Source organism: Silurus aristotelis (genome assembly GCF_946808225.1).
Source record: "Silurus aristotelis genome assembly, chromosome: 20".
Classification (NCBI taxonomy): domain Eukaryota; kingdom Metazoa; phylum Chordata; class Actinopteri; order Siluriformes; family Siluridae; genus Silurus; species Silurus aristotelis.
The window spans coordinates 5267587-5287586 of record NC_139593.1 but is presented as its reverse complement, the minus strand read 5'-3'; the positions used below and the strand labels follow the sequence as shown (position 1 = coordinate 5287586).

Below are 20000 nucleotides of genomic sequence, written 5' to 3'. Positions count from 1 at the left end.
TGATGTGAGGAGGACACTGTTTAGAGTCAACCCATGAAAAGCCCAGATAATATACCAGGGAAAGTGCTCAGAGACCCTCAAGGCTGTGTGCTCAGCCCACTGCTGTTCACTCTGCTCACCCACGACTGCACAAAGTCAGAATCCAACCTCATCATCAAGTTTGCTGACGACACGACAGTAGTGGGCCTCATCAGCAATGACAATAAAACACCATACAGAGAGGAGGTGGAACAACTGGTGAAGTGGCTTCAAAACAACCGCCTATATCTTAATGTAGACAAAACAAAGAAGATCGTTGTTGACAGAAAAGGGTCGGGTTTCCTAGTGTACACATCTCTGATGACCTCACCTGGACGACCAACACCAACTCCATTGTAAAGAAGGCCCAACAACGTCCTCACTTCTTTGAGAGGATGAAGAGAGCCAGCCTTCCACCACCCAAACAGAGCAACTGTCGAGAGAGTGTTGGCCTGTGTGGTTCGGAAACTACAATACATCAGAACACAAGACCCTACAAGCGCCTAGTGAGGACAGCTGAGAGGATCATGGGGTCTCCCTCCCCTCTGGTTAGGACGTCTTTAATACACACGCTGGGTATGCAGAGCCTCTGCTATTGTGAAGGATCACTCTCACCCCTCCCACAGACTGTTCAAGACCCTGCCATCAGGCACGAGGGTCCAATGCATCAGAACCACAAGGTTCTACAACAACTTCTTCCCTCAAGCTAAACCACCCATGACCTTGTTTCCTCCTCCTTCATTGTGGATATTAATGGACAAAACATGGACATTAAGGCACACTCGCATTCAGCCATTTTTCTGAGCATTAAAAATGCACATTGGACTCTGTAGCATATCTGCAGACATCTGCACTTATGGACTTACTGTTTACTATAGACATCCACCCATTCTGTTAAACATTACACACACTTGTACATTCTGGACATTGCACATACTTGCAGGTTGAGGTGTGTGTGTGTATGTGTGTGTGTGTGTGTGTGTGTGTACCTCGCAGTTGGAGTTGCTGTCGTATGCACTGGTGGCCAGACGTGCCAAGTTACAGAGGTGCTGGAACAGATTGAGGCCCGTCATACTGATCGTCTCGGGCTTTAACTGGGGCATCTAACACACAACACACACACAAATAAAACTCAAACAGCAATGCAGGGGATTTTTTTAATTTATTTTTTAATTGCTCTCCTCATATACCAGACCCCCTCTCATATACCACACCCCTCCAGTGTACGAGATCTCACCTTCTCCAGGAAGAGGTGTTTGTAGGTCTCCATGCCCATGGCATGCTGGTCTTTACTGCGCACCTGGTTGAGAAACCAGTGCAGTGCATCATCGTAACACTCTGAGTCTTCCACCAGACAGTGCCACAGGATGTCCACCTGCTCCAGACTCAGCCCTGACACACACACACACACACACACACACACACCTCAAATTGAACCTGCAAATACCGCTGGCTGGTGTTAATAAAGAATGTGTGTGTGTGTGTGTGTGTGTGTGTGAGATAGGATTGAGTGTATGATTCAGACTAAGAGACTCACTGAAGTGATCTGGAGAGCCGAGTGTAGAAAACACACAGGTGAGGAACTGAAGACGCACCTGCACCTCTGCACTGTGGCTGTACCTGCATCACACACACACACAATACAGTATTTCATCAACACAAAAAAGGGTTATATATAACCACAAACTTATGCACCAGCCTCGCCTAGTACTCACAGGGAGAACTTGTGCCGCTGTTCCCGCACTTCTTCGATGTAGTGCAGCAGGTCCTCGAAGAACAGCTTCATCATGTGGAGTTCCTTCTCGGCCCACCTACAGCACACAGGAAAGACCTTCATCCACCTCCATCCTCATCATCCCCACCCTGTTACAGTCTACAGTCCCGGTACAGGAAGCTGTACAGATGCAGCTCACTTACATGGTGATCCAGTGAGTGTCGTAGCTGGAGCCGAACTGCTGGAACGTCCCGAACAACTTCGGCAGCAGACGGAGACAAACCACCACGGACCTGAGACACACACCAACCATCAGCAGATCCCTCACTAGGATTGCGCTCTTTCTTTCGCTAGGTTACTCCTCCTTAATAACTCGCTATGATCTCGTTCTTTCTCTCACTAGAATATCTCTCTATTGCTCGCTAGGAACTCGATCTTTCTATAGCTTAGCTAGCAATCTTTCTCTCGCCAGAATATCCCTCTATTGGCAGGATATTGCTCTTTCTATCGCTTAGCTAGCATTCTTTCTCTCGCTAAAATATCCTTTTTGCTCGCTAGGAACTCGTTCTTTCTATCGGATAGCTAGCCTTCTTTCTCTCGTTAGAATATTGTTCTTTCTATCGCTTAGCAAGCACGCTTTCTCTCATATATATCCCTCTATCTATCACCAGGATATCACTCGTTCTCTCGCCTGGTTATTACTCTTTCTAACTATGATAGAGCGATATCCGAGAGAGAGAAAGAACGCTTTCTTTCACCAACAAATTGCTCTTTTTTCCCCTCACTAGATCAACACTCTCTCGCTAGGACCTCGCTCTTTCTCAGGCTTGGTTCTCGATCCTTTCTCTCTCTAAGATATTACTCTCACAAGCTTTTTTGCTCGCTGCGATATCACTCTTTCTCTCGTAAGGATATTGTTCTTTTTCTCACTTGAATACCCCTCTGTCATTAGCATGTCACCCTTTCCCTCGCTATATTATCCCTCTTTCTATCGCTAGGATATCACTCTTTCGCAAGGGTTTATCACTCTCTCTCTCGCTAGAATGTTGCTTTCTTTCTTTCTCTAGGAGAATGCTCTTTCTCTCCCTCTATATCTTTCGAACATATCGCTCTTTTGCTCACTAGAACATCCCTGTATTACTAGGATCTCGCTCTTTCTAACGTTCACCCTGTCACACATTATTCAGCCTCCAGCCTCAAAAAGAACATTACTCTCATTTCCTGACACGGTATCAGGGACGGTTTGAAGTCTCACCGGTGGTGCGCGAGGTTTTCCAAACAGCCCTCGATGAAGCGCATGCGGATTTGCCTATCGGTGAACCAGCACACGAGGGAACACAGCAACTTCTCCGCCTCGTTTATCAAACCCTCCGACAAGTGAATCTGACAAGGAGGCATAAGAAAAATACACACAGGTTCGAACGGAATTTTCATGGTACTGTATTGGGGATATCTAAGGAGCTTCTGGAACATTCTTCTGGAGTTCAAACACTGGACTCGTCCATTTACATTGACTTTTATCTCATACAAACAACTGAGCAGCTATGGGGTTAAGGGCTTTGGTGTGGCTGGGATTTGAACTCAAGACCTTTGGATACAATGCCTTAACCACTAAACTACCACCTCTCTGTTGTATCCTTTGCATTTCTTGTGTTCTAGAGCAGAATGCTAAAGATTGCCTCATTTACCCCCCTCTCACAGCACCAGTATAATTCTCCAATCTTTGTTTGCCCCCAACCCCCCAGGGTCTCACCGCGTCCTCGTCCTGCACCAGGTCCCACAGGAGAGTGTTTCCTTTCTTGCATACGTTGTCCAGGTTAATGTCCGTCACCGCATGTCCTGAGTACTGGTGTTTGTGAACAGCAGGACCTAAAGGGGGCATCAGTATGAGTTGGTAGTTTGGATATAGCCCTGTTGGTATACCAGGAGGCAGGAGGGTACCTTGCACCAGGTGCTCGTGGTATATAGAGGCCAGGTTGGGCAAATGCTGCTGCAGGTGTGAACTGAGCTCGGCATGAGAGTTGATCTGGACCAGCTCCTCCTCGCAGCCGGACTCCTCTCCGTCGAAATCCGCCATGTTCTTCTCGGACTTGGCGCTGACTTGGGAACTGCTGCAACTCACGTCGTCTGCACTCAGCATGTCCTCGACTATGTGGCTGGAAAGAGACAGAAGAGTTGCTCAAAGGAACAAACGTTAGAACATGTGCCTTAAACTAACTGATTTGTTTTTTTTTACCCTTCGTGGTGATGGTGATGGTGGTGATGATGGTGGTGGTGGTGATGCTGTGGGTTGATAAAGCGCCTGCAGTTGAACAGTTCGTTGCCCATGGCTTCCGAGAGGAAGTCTGTGGCACGGGTTAAGCAGGGAGGCTCCTGCGAGATTGGCGTCCCGTGTGAGGAGCCCATCTCCGGCCCTATCCCTTGCGGTTGCTGAGAATTCTGGGATTGTGAAAGAGAGGCAGGATCGACACGCTCCTCCGAGGATCCTTCTAAACAAGCCGATGACGAAGAGCAAGTGTCCAAAATTCTCAAGGATGAAGAGGATGACGAGGTCACCATGGCAGAAGTGGCCTCTGAGGAAAAGGACAAGGTTTTGGGTTTCTGAAGACTAGGACCCATGGAACCCGATATGACCGCTCCAGACGTTCCTGGTCTTTCCGGAGGGCCCTGGATTTCCCCGAGAGCCTCCCCGGCTTTGCGTTTACGGACTTCGGAAGTCAGGGTGTCTTTCTGCGGGCTGTGCTCAGACACCGGGGCCGGCCGGTCCTCATCCTCCTTCAAGGCTTCGCTGTCTGCTATGTCAGAGTGGAGCTCGCTGCCAGGGCTGCCTGCCGATTGGCTGGCTCGGCTTGACTCGGCCTCGTTGCTGGAGGCCTCACTGCGGCCACTGCTGCTCCCTGGGCCGCTGCTGCCCTCTTCGCCGCTGTTCGCCGTCTCGTCCGAGCTGCCCTGCATCGACTCCTGTGCACGTGGAAACGCAAGACAACGAAGTTCACAGAAATCTGCATATGACTGGAACGCTTCAATAACAACTCAATAAATGATGGTCATGTGACAAAAAATATACCAAACACAAAGCAACATAAGTGTGAGTGAGACCTCAGTGTCCGAGAGCCTCTGCTGGCTGCGTTTCCCGCTCCCCATGATCGGCTCGTCCATCTCCATGTCACTGCCTCCGCTGTGATGGGTGTCGCTGTTGTCACTGCTCTCTGGGCTCGCTGCTGGAGAACCTGCAAAATTAATTTACGGCATATGTTCACTTGTGTAAAAGTTTATAGTTTTTTTGTTTTTTGTTTTTTTTTTTAGATGCATGCATGTGCCTTTGGCTTCCATACAAAAATGGAACACTCGCAAGCACATTCTCATACACTCGCACGCACTAATACATTTATACACTCGCACGCACTCTCATACACTCATACACTCAGTCACAATCTCATACAATCACACGCACACTCATACACTCTCATATACACTCATACGCACATACTCTCTCTATACCTTTCTTGTTGCCCATTGGCAGGTTGGTGTTGAGTAGAGAAGCGAAGGAACTCTGTTTGGAAAGCTGTGCTTTGGCTGCCAGAGCGTTATTCCACAGGGCCTTGATCAACATGGATGCCAAGTACAGGGTCTAACACACACACACACACACACACACACACACACACACACACAGAGTAGATGTTTTTGTGAGTCAAAACTCGTCAGCGTAATCTGCTCTAAGATAAAGCATTTGATCTATGTGTGTGTGTGTGTGTGTGTGTGTGTGTGTGTGTGTACCTGTTCAGTATGTGCACTAGGGTGGAGTCCAGACACCAGGTTAAGGACGTGTCTGAGAGGCACAGGGTCCAGGTTCTTGATGAGGGAAGGGAACAGGTCATGGATGTAGCGGCTGCAGTGCTTCAGCTGAGAATACAAAACATTCAGGAGTTAGATTCAGTCCGACGTTTTGGTGGTTTAGAGATCAGAAGGATGCAAGTTCAAGACTCTGTTTGATGTTTGTTTATTGAGCTTTAACGTCATGTTAGCATCAGGGCTATATACATGACAGACACGGGTCATCATCAAATTCATTACATTCAAATTACTATACAAAACATTTCAGCTTTACATGAGACAAAAAAACTTAAAACACATTCAGGTAATACATTATAAAAAGATCCCTTGTAAATATGTTTCTGAATAAAATCATTTCCCAGCAGTTTCACAAAAGTTACAGTCCAACAAGATGTGTTTAATAGTCAAAGGACATGAGAGACATAAGAGTGGAGCTTCACCTATCAGCAGAAACCCCAAAGTGACCCTTGAGTGGCTAAGTCAGCACAGAGTGTAGACAACTTGGTCATGCCTTGATTTAAAACTATAAGACACTTCTTTTAGTTCCATTGCTTATTTCATACAGTTTAAAGTCCCATTCCTTCTGCCATTTGTTTGTGATGTATAGGTTAATTAAAGGTCTGAGGTCAGAAGGTGGTATTTCAGTCAGTTATTTTCAGATCATGTGTTTTACTGGCAGCTGCATCTACTCTCTCATTGCCAGTCAAACCAATGTGACTTTGACCATGCAAAATATAATATTAAAGTTTTCCTTCTTTAAATGTTCTAGTTTAGTTAAAATCTCAACAATTATGAGGTGTTCAGCCTTGACAGATTTAAGTGACTGTGAGTCAGGGGCAATTAAAAAGTTCTGTTTATGACCCTTCTCAATATTTTCCAATGCAAGTAGTAATGCCCGAGCAAGACCCTGTTTGTACGTGGTATCCTTTATCAGTTGCAATACACACGATAAAAAAAGAAAGATGTGGTTGGTTTTATTCGTTTAAAATCACCCCCACATCATTTTTTTCCTTTTTGGTCTCACCCACTACATAACTCTCCCCTCATCACCCCCGACACACACAAAACCAGGTCAAAGTCATCTTTTGACTTGGCAGTGTGAGACATGCTGTCTACGCTCTACTGCATACATGAGCTCACAAATGACCTTGACTGGCTTTGTGATTCATTTGGAGAAAGAATTTGTTATAGATACATTAAAGACACCAACAAAAAAAAGTTATGTAAATGTCCTCCTAAAAAACTGGTGTGTGTGTGTGTGTGTCTGGATGTGTGTCATCAAGGAAAAGCCTTTCCTTCCTCTTGTAATGTTATAGATAGCAACAAACTAAAAGAACTTGGGGAAACACTGTCCTCCAAAACATTGTCCTCCTAAACATAGTAGTGTGTATGGCATCAGTCCAATGCCTGTCCTTATTGCCAGGCTTCATCTTGTAATCACCCAAAATGTGTGTGTTACTACAGATTTCCATGTTTGCTTATCAGTGCCATGTCTTTCCTTGCAGCCAATCTCCTTCATCTTGTAGGGACAATGTTATAGATACCAACAGACTATATGAAGATACAAAAATGTCCTCCTAAACATCTGTAGAATGTGTGTGTGTGCGTGTTTTATTACAGTATCTAAATGTAATAGATACCAACAAATTAACAGCAGTTATGTAGGTGTCCTCTTAAACATATGTATAGGGTGTGTGTGTGTGTGTGTGTGTGTGTGTGTGTGTGTGTGTGTGTTGTTACAGTAATAATACTCTAAATACCAACAAACAGAAGTTATGGAAATGTCCTCTTAAACATCTGTAGTGTGTGTGTGTGTGTGTGTGTGTGTGTGTGTGTGTGTGTGTGTGTGTGTGTGTTGTTACAGTAATGATATAGATCTCAACAAAGAGAAGTTATGGAAATGTCCTCTTAAACATCTGTAGTGTGTGTGTGTGTGTGTGTGTGTGTGTGTGTGTGTGTGTGTGTGTGTGTGTGTGTTACAGTAATGATATAGATACCAACAAACAGAAGTTCTGGAAATGTACTCTTAAACATCTGTAGTGTGTGTGCGTGTGTGTATGTGTGTGTTGTTACAGTAATGATATAGATACCAACAAACAGAAGTTCTGGAAATGTCCTCTTAAACATCTGTAGTTTGTGTGTGTGTGTGTGTGTGTGTGTTGTTACAGTAATTATATAGATACCAACAAACAGAAGTTATGGAAATGTACTCTTAAACATCTGTAGTGTGTGTGCGTGTGTGTATGTGTGTGTTGTTACAGTAATGATATAGATACCAACAAACAGAAGTTCTGGAAATGTCCTCTTAAACATCTGTAGTGTGTGTGTGTGTGTGTGTGTGTGTGTGTGTGTTGTTACAGTAATGATATAGATCCCAACAAACAGAGGTTCTGGAAATGTCCTTCTTAAACATCTGTAGTGTGTGTGTGTGCGTGTGGGGTGCGTGTGGGGTGCGTGTGGGGTGCGTGTGGGGTGCGTGTGTTGTTAAATGATATAGATACCAACAAACAGAAGTTCTGGAAATGTCCTCTTAAACATTTGTAGTGTGTGTGTTTGTGTAAAACCTGAGCAGCAGCCCAGATGCAGTCGACGTGCTGTGTGCTCAGCCTGCCCTCTGCAGCCAGGAAGTTCAGGATCACTTGGCACTGTTTAATAATCTACAACAGACACAGAAACAAAATGACTCTCACGTGTAAACCCAAGAACTCGAATGTGACCACATGGTTCTGAGGAACAGTAGAGAGACACTGACCTCAATGTGCAAATTTGGTCCAAAGATGTGCTCGATCACGTTGTTGTTGATGAGCCAGTCGGCGAGTTCTTTTGCTATCGACCTGGAGGAGAGATCACATAGCAACACAGTCAACATATACCTTCACAACTAGACAGATTCAATTCACTTTTATTAGGACCACTGGAATATCCGTAGACGTTGTAAGAGATGGTTTGAACATAAGGGGGGGTTACTCACGTCTCCGTGTCGGACACCAGAGACTCATTATTGCAGACGTCATTAAATGTATGCAGCTGATTCTGTGAAAAGAAAGAGAGACAAAAACATTTACGTGTGTTTCCAGCAAATTCTGGTTTAGCTACACTATATGGACAAAGTATTGGGACACCTGAAATTTCCAGCCATATGTGGTTCTTCTCCAAACTGTTACCACAAACCTGGAGAACACACAATCGTATACGAAAGAATAACATTTCCCTTCGCTTGAACTAGGAGACCCAAATCTATTTTAATCTGTTTATTTACAAGTGTTGGAAGATGAGAAAGATCTCCTGCTATACATCTTCAACCCTATTGGGATGAATTTTTAACACTGACTGCACCCCAGGCCTCCTCACCTCACCTCTATCAGTACACCAGACTCTACTAACATCCTTGTGGCTGAATGAAATATCTTGTGGGAAAATGTCCAACTATATTTTTTGGCGATTTGTGTGAGATTTTATTTATTTAGCAACAAGGGTGTTAGTAAAGTCAGGTACTGATGGTGAGGAGGCCTGGGGTGCAGTCAGTGTGAAAGATTCATCCCAATAGGGTTGAAGCTTTAAAGCAGGAGATCTTCCACATCTTTCAATCCATGGAAAGAAGATCTTCATGGATCTGGCTTTGTGCACAGGGGCATTGTCGTGCAGGAACAGGTTTGGGTCTCCTAGTGAGGTCAAGTAGAGTATGGTGAAAGTCAGGTTTCTCAATAAGTTCATATAGTGTAGGTTATAGCAGCTATAAACTATAGAAAACTTCCCCATGGAGGAAAAGCACCAGACTCCTTGTACAATCATTACATAAACACAATGTGGATTTTACAAAAGTCTATGAGACCTCATTTACAGCATTAATACCAAGTAAAACTTTCGGATTAAAGGCACACAAAAAAAGATGTGAACAGTTTTTCCTTTTACAAAATATCTTACAAAAATTGCATAAATATAATACAAAAAAATGCACATTCAACACACCACTGATCTTCTATGTATTCTGCAGGTTACAGAACAAAATAAATCAATTAATGAAACAATCCAGATCACATGACCCTGATTTCTAAGCGGTTCATGGTAAATGTGTGTGCGCGAGTGCGAGTGTCTCACCGTGATCTGGCTCAGTCCAGCCAGTCTCATGGTGAGCGTGGGTGACATGAAGTACTTAAAGGCGAGGTCGAGGCTCTCTTTGTCGAAGCACAGCGCACTGTCCAGCGGCTCCTTCACGGTGCTCCACATCAGGTCAGCCATGTTCCTTGCTGCGCTTTGGCGTAGCTCCTGATCCGACAGCTTACACAGGTACCTACACACACACACACACACACACATTAGATAGAGGGTAAGCGGGAGTGACAGTGACACAGGGATGAGAATGAGCAGTGCCGGGTGACCCTGTATGACTCACGCACACCGTTAACTTCACTGTCATGTTACACCAACACCATACACACAGTTTATTACAAAGTCCTCACACTGAATTAATCTCCGAGAACAGAATGATCGGTTCATACGCGCTCACGCCCGACTCAACTCCACTCTACTTCACCTTAGAAAGACTAAAAACTGCTTGAGTTCTGATCAAACGTTTATTTGTTCCTCACTAGACATTCTAAGGAGCTGTTCGGAATGCTGCCGTGTCTGCAGTCACATGACCGACGTCTCTCCACTTCCCGCCAGCCGTCTGGCTTCCTCAGGGTAATCTGAGGAGAATCACAGTGACTGTTGCCATGGTGATGGATGCTCTTCCTAGCAACCCCGGTGGAGAAACATCTTCATCTGACTCGGCTAACAGATTACGCAAGAAAGGAATGGATTTATAGTGGCAGAGGCCACGCCTCTATTCCTGGTGCAGAGACAAAAAGACAATGCCTCTTTCTCTGTCACAGAAACAGGACACTCCTCCTTTACTAGGACTAGCAGACAGTGGGGTCACGTCTGCTTTATTAAACTATGAAAAAAAGTATAAAGTCCACACATCCTTCACTAAGGTATAAAGGCCACATGACCCTTCACTAACTAAAGCATAAAGGCCACACCCACACTAACTAAAGCATAAAGGCCACACCCCCTTCACTAACTAAAGCATTTAGGCTGCACCTCATTCACTAACTAAAGCATAAAGGCCACGCCTCATTCATTTACTAATGCATAAACGCTACACCTCCTTCACTAACTAAGGCATAAAGGCCACACCCCTATACTAACTAAAGCATAAAGGCCACACCTCCAATAACTAAAGCATAAAGGCCACACCCCCAACACTAACTAAAGCATAAAGGCCACACCTCCAATAACTAAAGCATAAAGGCCATGCCCCGTTCACTAACTAAGACAAAGGCCAAACCCCCTTCACTAAGTAAAACATAATGGCCACACACCCTTCACAAACTAAGACATAAAGGCCAAACCCCCTTCCCTAACTAAGGCATAACAGCCACACCCCATTCACTAACTATTGCATAAAGGCCACACCCCATTCATCAACTAAGACATAAAGGCCAAACCCCCTTCCCTAACTAAGGCATAACAGCCACACCCCCTTCACAAACTAATGCATAAAGGCCACACCCCATTCATCAACTAAGACATAATGGCCACACCCCCTCCACTAACTAAGAAATAATGGCCACACCCCCCCACTAACTAAGACATAACGGCCACACCCCCTTCACTAACTAAGACATAACAGCCACACCCCCTTCACTAACTAAAACATAACAGCCACACCCCCTTCACTACAACTAAGGCACAAAAGCTACACACCTCTTTTTCAACATCTACAGGTAGTCCCTGAGTTACGATAGTTTAACCAAAGCGATAAGAAAAAAAGTGTACAAATTTCCACGCAGCATTTAAACATTCATATGATAGGAGCGGGATGCCACAAACATATACAAGTAAAGTTTATACATCACGGTAGTGCACATTGCTGTGGTTTGCTGAATTGTGTACTGTAATTTGTTCAATTATCAATAAATTACAGTAAACTACCCCATAATGATCACCATTCTTTAAGACTCCTGAGTAGGTGCAACTACTTTACCACAACTACTGCACAAAGGCCACGCCTCCTTTCCCACAACTATGGCACAAAGGCCACGCCCCCTTTTCTACAACTAAGGCATAAAGGCTGATAACACAGTAACGCGATGAAACGTGAGGAAACGTGTTCTCACCTGATGACGTGAGTGCGGAAGGGGATGATGTGCTGCATCACAGCTGGAATGTGCAACCATATCCTGATCTGCAACCCAACCCAAATGATCATTTCATTAAGTCACATGTTCTATCATGGCTATGGATGCAAAGGGGCAGTACATTTCCAGAAACTTCATCTGGGGAATCTCGGTTTCCGAAAAGATGAAAACTTACCAGGAATTTATGGGAATTCATTGAAATTTGGGGATATTTTTATAAGCTGAAATGCATACAAAGTAATAGAGATTTTTAGGTGAAGTGACATTTCTGACTGTAATTGTTAGTATAATTTTGTTGCACGATCGCTTACACACAGCACAAGGAAGTTTCAAACAGAAGTTTATGTAATATTTATGTAATTAATGTAAATACTCACCAAGATGGACATGTTTTGACATTATTTTGTGTGCAGGATTTTATAAATGATGTGTCCTGTGTTATTCAGGAACGCACAGTGCACGTAGGGGGCGTGGCATGTGATTGATGAATGTGCAGGTAAAAACTTAACTGAAGTTGCATTAAATCTGGTTGTTTTAACCCAAATTATTCTGCAATTTATTTTATTTTTTTATTTTTTTTACTACATTTAAGTTCTCTGTTACAGGCTCAACTGCATTTTAGTAAATTTCCACTTTATTCCTATGGAAAGTGCTGAAATGGCTTTTAAAAAGACAAAGATAGTTTATAAGTTTGTTTTTATTATCACAAACATACATGCATTTTTTGAGTGTGTGTAAGCTTACGTTTGAGACAATGGTGATGAAGGCATGTGCGATGGGGAAAGGCAGCGTCTCCGGTGTCCCCGACTCAAAGCAGTCCTTCATCAGAGACAGACCGTGTTTCCCACAGAACAAACACACGTAGCGCAGCAAGTGCAAAGGAACTTCCACATCCTACGCACACACACACACACACACACACACACACACACACACACACACACACACACACACACACACACACACACACACACACACTTGACATATACTAGACATTTTTTTAATAAAAAAACAAAAACTAGCCAATAAGGAGACAATAAAACAAACAAACAATGCAGGTTACACCATACTAACTAAATCATACTAAATCAGGTTATTCAATAATCAGACAACAGTTCCAAACGTTGATATACCAGTAACCAATCAGAACACAGATCCTGTCCTTAATCCCCAGTAACCAATCAGACCACAGATCCTGAACTAAATGCACCAGTATCAAATCAGACCACAGATCGTAAACTTAATGCCCTGGTAACCAACCAGACCATAGATCCTGAGCTTAATGCCCTAGTAACCAATCAGGTCACATATCCTGAGCTTAATTCCCAGTAACCAATCAAAACACAGATCCTAAACTTAATGCCCCAGTAACCAATCAGAACACAGATCCTGAGCTTAATGCCCAAGTAACCAATCAGAACACAGATACTGTCCATAAGGCCTCAGTAACCAATCAAAACAAAGATCCTGAGCTTAATGCCAAAGTAACCAATCAGAACACAGATATTGTGCTTAATGCCAGAGTAACCAACCGGACCACAAATCCTGAGCTTAAAGCCCCAGTAACCAATTAGAACACAGATCCTGAACTTAATACCCCAGTAAACAATCAGAACACAGATCCTAAATTTAATGCCCCAATAATCAATCAGAACACAGATACTGTGCGCCCCGGTAACCAATCAAAAACAGATCCTGTCTTTAATGCCCCAGTAAACAATAAGAACACAGATCCTGCCCTTACTGCCTCAATAACTAATCAGACCACAGATACTTTCTCAAAGCCCCAGTAACCAATTAGACCACAGACCCTGCCCTTAATACCCTAGTAACCAATCAGAACACAGACCCTGCCCTTAATACCCCAGTAAATAATCAGAACACAGATCCTGTCCTCAATGCCCCAGTAACCAATCAGACAATAGTTCCAACCTTGAAAGTCCCAGTTACCAATCAGAACACAGATCTGGCCCTTAATGCCCCAGTCGCCATCACACAATAGAGGAACAAAAAATGGTTTCTATATTTAACCAGAGGACTACAAATAACCAAGTCTTCACTTACATACACACAGGGAGGGAGGGAGGGAGAGAGAGAGAGAGAGAGAGAGAGAGAGAGAGAGAGAGAGAGAGAGAGAGAGCTTCCTCTCTCAGCTACAGCATGAAGTCAGCAACTTCCCGGAACAAAGAAATCCACCTCTCATTATCGCCCACACAGACCCAGGCATTTGGAGAGGAACCGGTTCTTACCCAAACCACTGTAATGGCCTGAGTCTTTAAAGAAGCCAACATGTTCTCTCTGAAGACGGCCTGAAGAACGTAGCATAACAACTATAACTTGTCATAGAAGTGTTCCCTCAGGAAGCCAGGACTAAGTTAGCATAATCCTTTGGAACATTTGTTATCAGCGTTATTTAGCGATGGTTTTGTTCCATCTCACTGAGGGAAATAGTTTTAACAAAAAAATAACTTCTTACAAAAACCTTTCAAACAAAGTTAGCTTAACATTTATCACCAAACCAGCTCAAATTATTCTATTAGCCGTTTCTTAAATAGTTAAAATAATGCTAGCTTTGACTTTCTATTTGTTAAGAATAGCATTTTCAAAGGAGCCATTTGAAAACCTTAGCACAATGCTAACAGACAACATTTCTAAAATCCAACCGATACCAACAATGCTAGAAAAAAAAAGTTCCATCTGTTAGCATTCTCCAAAATGTTTAGCACAATGCTAACAAACAAGTTGCTTGCATTCAGACTTGTGCCAAGCGGTTAGCATAATGCTAGCAATGGTTTATTTTTTATATATATAAAAAAAAAAAGAAAAGAGAGAGACACAGTGCTTACATTCATGTCACAGAAGGACCCGAGAATGTTGCTTTCCTGAGCCGAGATGTCCTGAGAAAGAAGGACACCAGAATGAGTGTGTGTACCTCTATAGTACAGGGTGTAGGGGTGTGTGTGTACCTCTATAGTACAGGGTGTAGGGGTGTGTGTGTACCTCTATAGTACAGGGTGTAGGGGTGTGTGTGTACCTCTATAGTACAGGGTGTAGGGGTGTGTGTGTACCTCTATAGTACAGGGTGTAGGGGTGTGTGTGTACCTCTATAGTACAGGGTGTAGGGGTGTGTGTGTACCTCTATAGTACAGGGTGAAGGGGTGTGTGTGTACCTCTATAGTACAGGGTGAAGGGGTGTGTGTGTACCTCTATAGTACAGGGTGAAGGGGTGTGTGTGTACCTCTATAGTACAGGGTGTAGGGGTGTGTGTGTACCTCTATAGTACAGGGTGTAGGGGTGTGTGTACCTCTATAGTACAGGGTGTAGGGGTGTGTGTACCTCTATAGTACAGGGTGTAGGGGTGTGTGTACCTCTATAGTACAGGGTGTAGGGGTGTGTGTACCTCTATAGTACAGGGTGTAGGGGTGTGTGTACCTCTATAGTACAGGGTGTAGGGGTGTGTGTACCTCTATAGTACAGGGTGTAGGGGTGTGTGTACCTCTATAGTACAGGGTGTAGGGGTGTGTGTACCTCTATAGTACAGGGTGTAGGGGTGTGTGTGTACCTCTATAGTACAGGGTGTAGGGGTGTGTGTACCTCTATAGTACAGGGTGTAGGGGTGTGTGTACCTCTATAGTACAGGGTGTAGGGGTGTGTGTACCTCTATAGTACAGGGTGTAGGGGTGTGTGTACCTCTATAGTACAGGGTGTAGGGGTGTGTGTACCTCTATAGTACAGGGTGTAGGGGTGTGTGTACCTCTATAGTACAGAGTGTAGAGGGTGTGTGTGTGTGTGTGTGTGTGTGTGTGTGTGTGTGTGTGTGTGTGTGTGTGTGTGTGTACCTCTATCGTAGGGTGTGTGTTGTGTTTGTAGGCCGTGTAGAGGGGAAACTGAATCTGGAAAATCTTTGCAGCACACAACAGAAGCTTTTCTCTCTCCTCCGTGCTCCAGGAGTTGAACAGATCTGGGTTGCACTCCTCCGCTGATCCCTCGCTCCCGCTCGGCTGGGACTCGCAATTTTGGTTCTGGTTCTCGCCCGAATTCGCGCCATTCCCACAGTCCTCCTCCTCTGCAGAGTCTCTCTCTACGTTCAGGGGCTCGTCTTCATTGTGAGAAGGCTGAGGATGAGCAGTACTCCACTCAGACTCCACCCCTTCACCTCTCCTGTTGCCATGGCTACTGCAGAGGATGTCCCTCAAACTGGTTACCTGGGCAATGACCAGGTTAATGAGGCCATAGACCAGTTGGTTGAACACCTCCAGGTGCTTGTACTCCTTGAAGCAGCACAGACACTGCCTGGAAAACACAGTTTTATTATGGTATCATTTATTTATTATTTGTTTGTTCGTGCAATTAAATAAATAAAACCATTTATGATCAAGAGAAAAGAAGTGAGAAACAAGCAAACAAAACAAGACAGTTATCGAGTTTTGAGGACAAAAAAAAAAGTTGCGCACAAAGAAAAAAAAGGGAGGACAGGAAACAAAAACGCTGTTAAAATAAGTCAAGTTCAGGAAACACAAAATATTAAAAATGTTCAGCAAACAAACACAATATATATATATATATTTTTTTAAAGGCAGAAGATTTGGCGCCCCTGGAGCACAGAGGGTTAAGGGCCTTGCTCAAGGGCCAAAGAGTGGCAGCTTGGCGATACCGGGGCTTGAACCCCCAACCTTCTGATCAGTAACCCAGAGCCTTAACCACTGAGCTCCCAATCCCAGTGCGGATGCTGAGACACGTAGTGCACAGAATCCGGCAGCTTTCTGCAGAGTCGATAGCTACAGACCTCCAAACTTCATGTGGCCTTCAGATTAGCTGAAGAACAGTGCGTATAGAGCTATATGGGTTTCCATGGTTGAGTAACTGCATCCAAGCCTTACATCACTAATTGCAATGCAAAGCATCGGATGCAGTGGAGACGTGTCCTCTGGAGTGTAAATAATAATATTTAATTCCTTTAAATAATTAGGTATAACAATTACTAAAAAAAATGAATTATTACAAATGAACTGGAAAAAGAAGATATCTTTTTGAAGACACTTCCTATGTCTAGGGTAGGTAAGAGTAACGCTATAAAAATGGTTGTTCTTCCAAGATTTTTATATATATTTCAAGCTATATCTTTCTTTATCCCCCTTCCTTATTATAAACAACTAGAATCTATTATAACAGATTCGTTTGGGCGAATAAAACAGCTAGGGTTAACAAGAAGCATTTAAATAAACCTAAGAATCGAGGAGGATTTGGTCTTCCCAATGTAAAATTGTATTATTGGGCAGGTAATTTAAACGCCATGGCGTGGTGGACGGAGTTGGGCGAGAAGCCAGAATGGTTAGCAATCGAGGAAACTTCTTGCATCATGACTTCATTATTGGCCCTGCTTAAAAGTCCCATTAAAATAGATCAAACTAAATATTAATGCAAATATAGTAATTTCTAATTCAATCATATTATGGAAACGAAGGTAGATTTGAAAATTCCAGATATTGATTTAGAGACCCCAATATGGAATAATCAGGTTTTTCTTCATGGATTACACAATAATATTTTTTTTCTCTTTCCCCAATGGGAACATGAAGGTATTTTAACAATTCGAGATCTTTATAAAGAAGGAACATTTTGTTCTTTCGAACAACTAAAACAATACTATGACCTTCATTCGTTATTTACTGGGATTTTATTAGAAAACATATTCCAGACTTTCCAGTTTGAATCCTATTTTCGGAGACAATTGTTACGCCCTGGAGCACGTGGTAACGTATCAAACTTTATAAGTTACTATCAGATGATGTGGACAACAGTACAGAGAAAATAATGCATGAATGGGAAGAACTGGGAAAATTCATGACAATGGATGGGATGAATGCATGAGAAACGTACATACATGTTCTATGAATGTGAGGCATCATCTGATCCAGTTTAAGGTCATTCATAGACTTCATTATTGCAAATGTAAACTTCCTACGATATATTCAACTGTTTCTCCAAACTGTAATTAGTGTAAAACCTCAGTAGTAAAATTCAGCCATTCTGGCAATGTATTTTTTAATTTATATTTAAATTACTCGATTAATCTGGAACCTGAGCCTCATGTTGGACTATTGGGATCAAAGAGAGCTTTTTGTAATAGATATCAAACATCTCATTCAGTATGATACTTGAAAAAAGACTCATCTTACAGATAAAACTTTTGAGATGTGGGCCAGGGAAAAGGGAAATATGTTGCACTTGAAGGAATTGAGATTTATATTGAAGGATAAATTATCCATTTTCAGTAAGATCTGGAAACCAATAAGACTATTCTGACAGGGAGACTGAAATGCTCAGGTCATTATATGCCTTTATTATATTCTTTTAAACAAGTCGCTAGCATTATTTGACATGTCTCTTGAACTGTATTGACTGCTCAATTCTTGTCTACATTTTTACTGTTGCTGTCCATATGGTTGAATACATGCGTATTTCAATTTTGTTTCTCATGTAAAATTTGCTTAAATGTTCAGTATTTGTAGAAACCTTCCAATCTACAGTTATTGTAAATCGCGGGGGCGGGGTGGGGGTTTGGGGAGGTGACCGGTTCTACATTTTTTTGTTATGAATGTCAAGTCTAATGCAGCATGTGTGCATGAGACTGGAAATATTGAATTTGTGAGTTTTTCTAAAGAAAGTGGAAATAAAGATGGAAAAAAAAAAAAAAGACTACAAAAGGGTTCAAGAAGCAAACCTGAACAAAAATATTTTTTAAGTCAAATAAATGAACACAACAAACAAACAAAAAATATATACAAGGAGAATTAAGCTAAAAAAAAAAACTTACAAAATAGCAAAGTTCAGAGAAAAAAAAAAAAAAAAAAAAAAAAAAACACAAAAACTCTTTTTTTTAAGTGGAGCAGACCAAAAACAAATTCCAAATGTTTAGGAAACAAACAAACAAACACAACAGTTCAAAAAAACTAAACAAAAAAATAAATAATAGCACAGGAAACAAAAAAAAAATAATTCAAACAAACCCAGTAAGTTCAGAATGGAGAAGGAGAAAGAGGAAAAAAAAAAAAAAAAAAAAAAAAAAAAAAAGAGATAAGCTTAAGAAAATCCGAACATATACATATATATATATATATATATATATATATATTTTTTTTTTTTTTTTTTTTTTTTTTGTTTACTGGTTCTGTAACTGTAACAATAAAAATGCAGGCATTCAGAGCTTTGAAACTACTGAGAAAACGTTCAGATCAGTTTAGTGTGTGATGACTGTTTAAGTACAGACTAAATCATTTAGTGAATGGGACTGAAACACGGGTGTGGAGAATATAACAGCTGAGGAGGATTTCCTGTGTCATTGAGAAACCTGCAGACCTGCACACACTCCTCAGCACTGAGACCAGAGGTGATGGCTAAATACTTCATCCTTAATGCTCTCATGAGTCAGAAAGTGGGTCAACGTCACCGTCCGGAACCTTCTTACCATGTGTGTGAACCCATTCCCAAAAGAAAGGTGTGAAGATAAATAAATAAATAAAAATGGTAGAGGGGTAAAGAAAAGTGTCGAGAAACTACACAGGATTCAGCATGGGGGACATCAGCGGTGTGTGTAGAGATTATATAGAACATCGAATCGCTGAATAAATAATACATTGATGATGAATAAATGATGAAATGAAAAGAAGAAGCTGACCTCTGTGTCCATGTGCCGATGTAGCTGAAAACTCTTAACGCATGGTCCTTCTTCAACTGCAGGCCGTCCGAACTGTCTGCATCAGAGACTGGTGGGAAGGAGAACGAAAAAAAGGGGTTTTCTTTTTAATGAAATATGTACCATGTTTATATGAGTGACACATACTATATGGACAAAGTTTTGTGGACACCTGATCATATGCTTGTGGAACATCTCATTCCACATTGAGTTTCCATTTGCTCTTATAATAACCTTCTGGGAAGATGTTCCACTAGATGTTGTGGAGATTTGTGTATGATCTCATTCAGCTCGCAAGGGTGTCAGATACTGATGTAAGTGAAGTGCAGTCAGTGTAAAAAAAAAAAAAAAAATTTATCCCAAAGGAGTTCAATAGGGTTGAGCTCTATAGCAGGACATCTTCCACATCTCCCAACTCATGTAAAACAGATCTTCACAGAGCTGGCTTTGTGCACAGTTGCATTGTCATGCTGGAACAGGTTTGGATCTCCAAGTGCATCCTACCGACAGTTTGGGGAAAAAGCACATATGGTGGGAAGAAGTAGATCAA

General features: G+C 42.5%; 1 protein-coding gene across 2 annotated transcripts in view; it reads right to left on the bottom strand.

Moving 5' to 3' along the window:
* usp34 (ubiquitin specific peptidase 34) overlaps positions 1 to 20000 on the bottom strand; it is a 60732-nt gene that overhangs the window by 32029 nt on the left and 8703 nt on the right. The window contains exons 2-22 of one of the 2 annotated variants that reach the window (XM_083522715.1): positions 19433 to 19520; positions 15594 to 16047; positions 14601 to 14651; positions 12499 to 12648; positions 11734 to 11801; positions 9668 to 9860; positions 8541 to 8602; positions 8322 to 8403; positions 8134 to 8226; positions 5513 to 5638; positions 5234 to 5363; positions 4832 to 4962; positions 3969 to 4693; positions 3674 to 3888; positions 3486 to 3601; positions 2988 to 3115; positions 1936 to 2025; positions 1734 to 1829; positions 1556 to 1638; positions 1256 to 1410; positions 1008 to 1121 (exon numbers count right to left, since the gene is read on the bottom strand). In XM_083522715.1, the coding sequence (XP_083378841.1) occupies positions 1008 to 1121; positions 1256 to 1410; positions 1556 to 1638; positions 1734 to 1829; positions 1936 to 2025; positions 2988 to 3115; positions 3486 to 3601; positions 3674 to 3888; positions 3969 to 4693; positions 4832 to 4962; positions 5234 to 5363; positions 5513 to 5638; positions 8134 to 8226; positions 8322 to 8403; positions 8541 to 8602; positions 9668 to 9860; positions 11734 to 11801; positions 12499 to 12648; positions 14601 to 14651; positions 15594 to 16047; positions 19433 to 19520 (3350 nt within the window). Of the gene's footprint in view, positions 1 to 1007; positions 1122 to 1255; positions 1411 to 1555; positions 1639 to 1733; positions 1830 to 1935; positions 2026 to 2987; positions 3116 to 3485; positions 3889 to 3968; positions 4694 to 4831; positions 4963 to 5233; positions 5364 to 5512; positions 5639 to 8133; positions 8227 to 8321; positions 8404 to 8540; positions 8603 to 9667; positions 9861 to 11733; positions 11802 to 12498; positions 12649 to 14600; positions 14652 to 15593; positions 16048 to 19432; positions 19521 to 20000 lie in introns of both variants that reach the window. The other variant, XM_083522714.1, reaches the window with a different exon arrangement.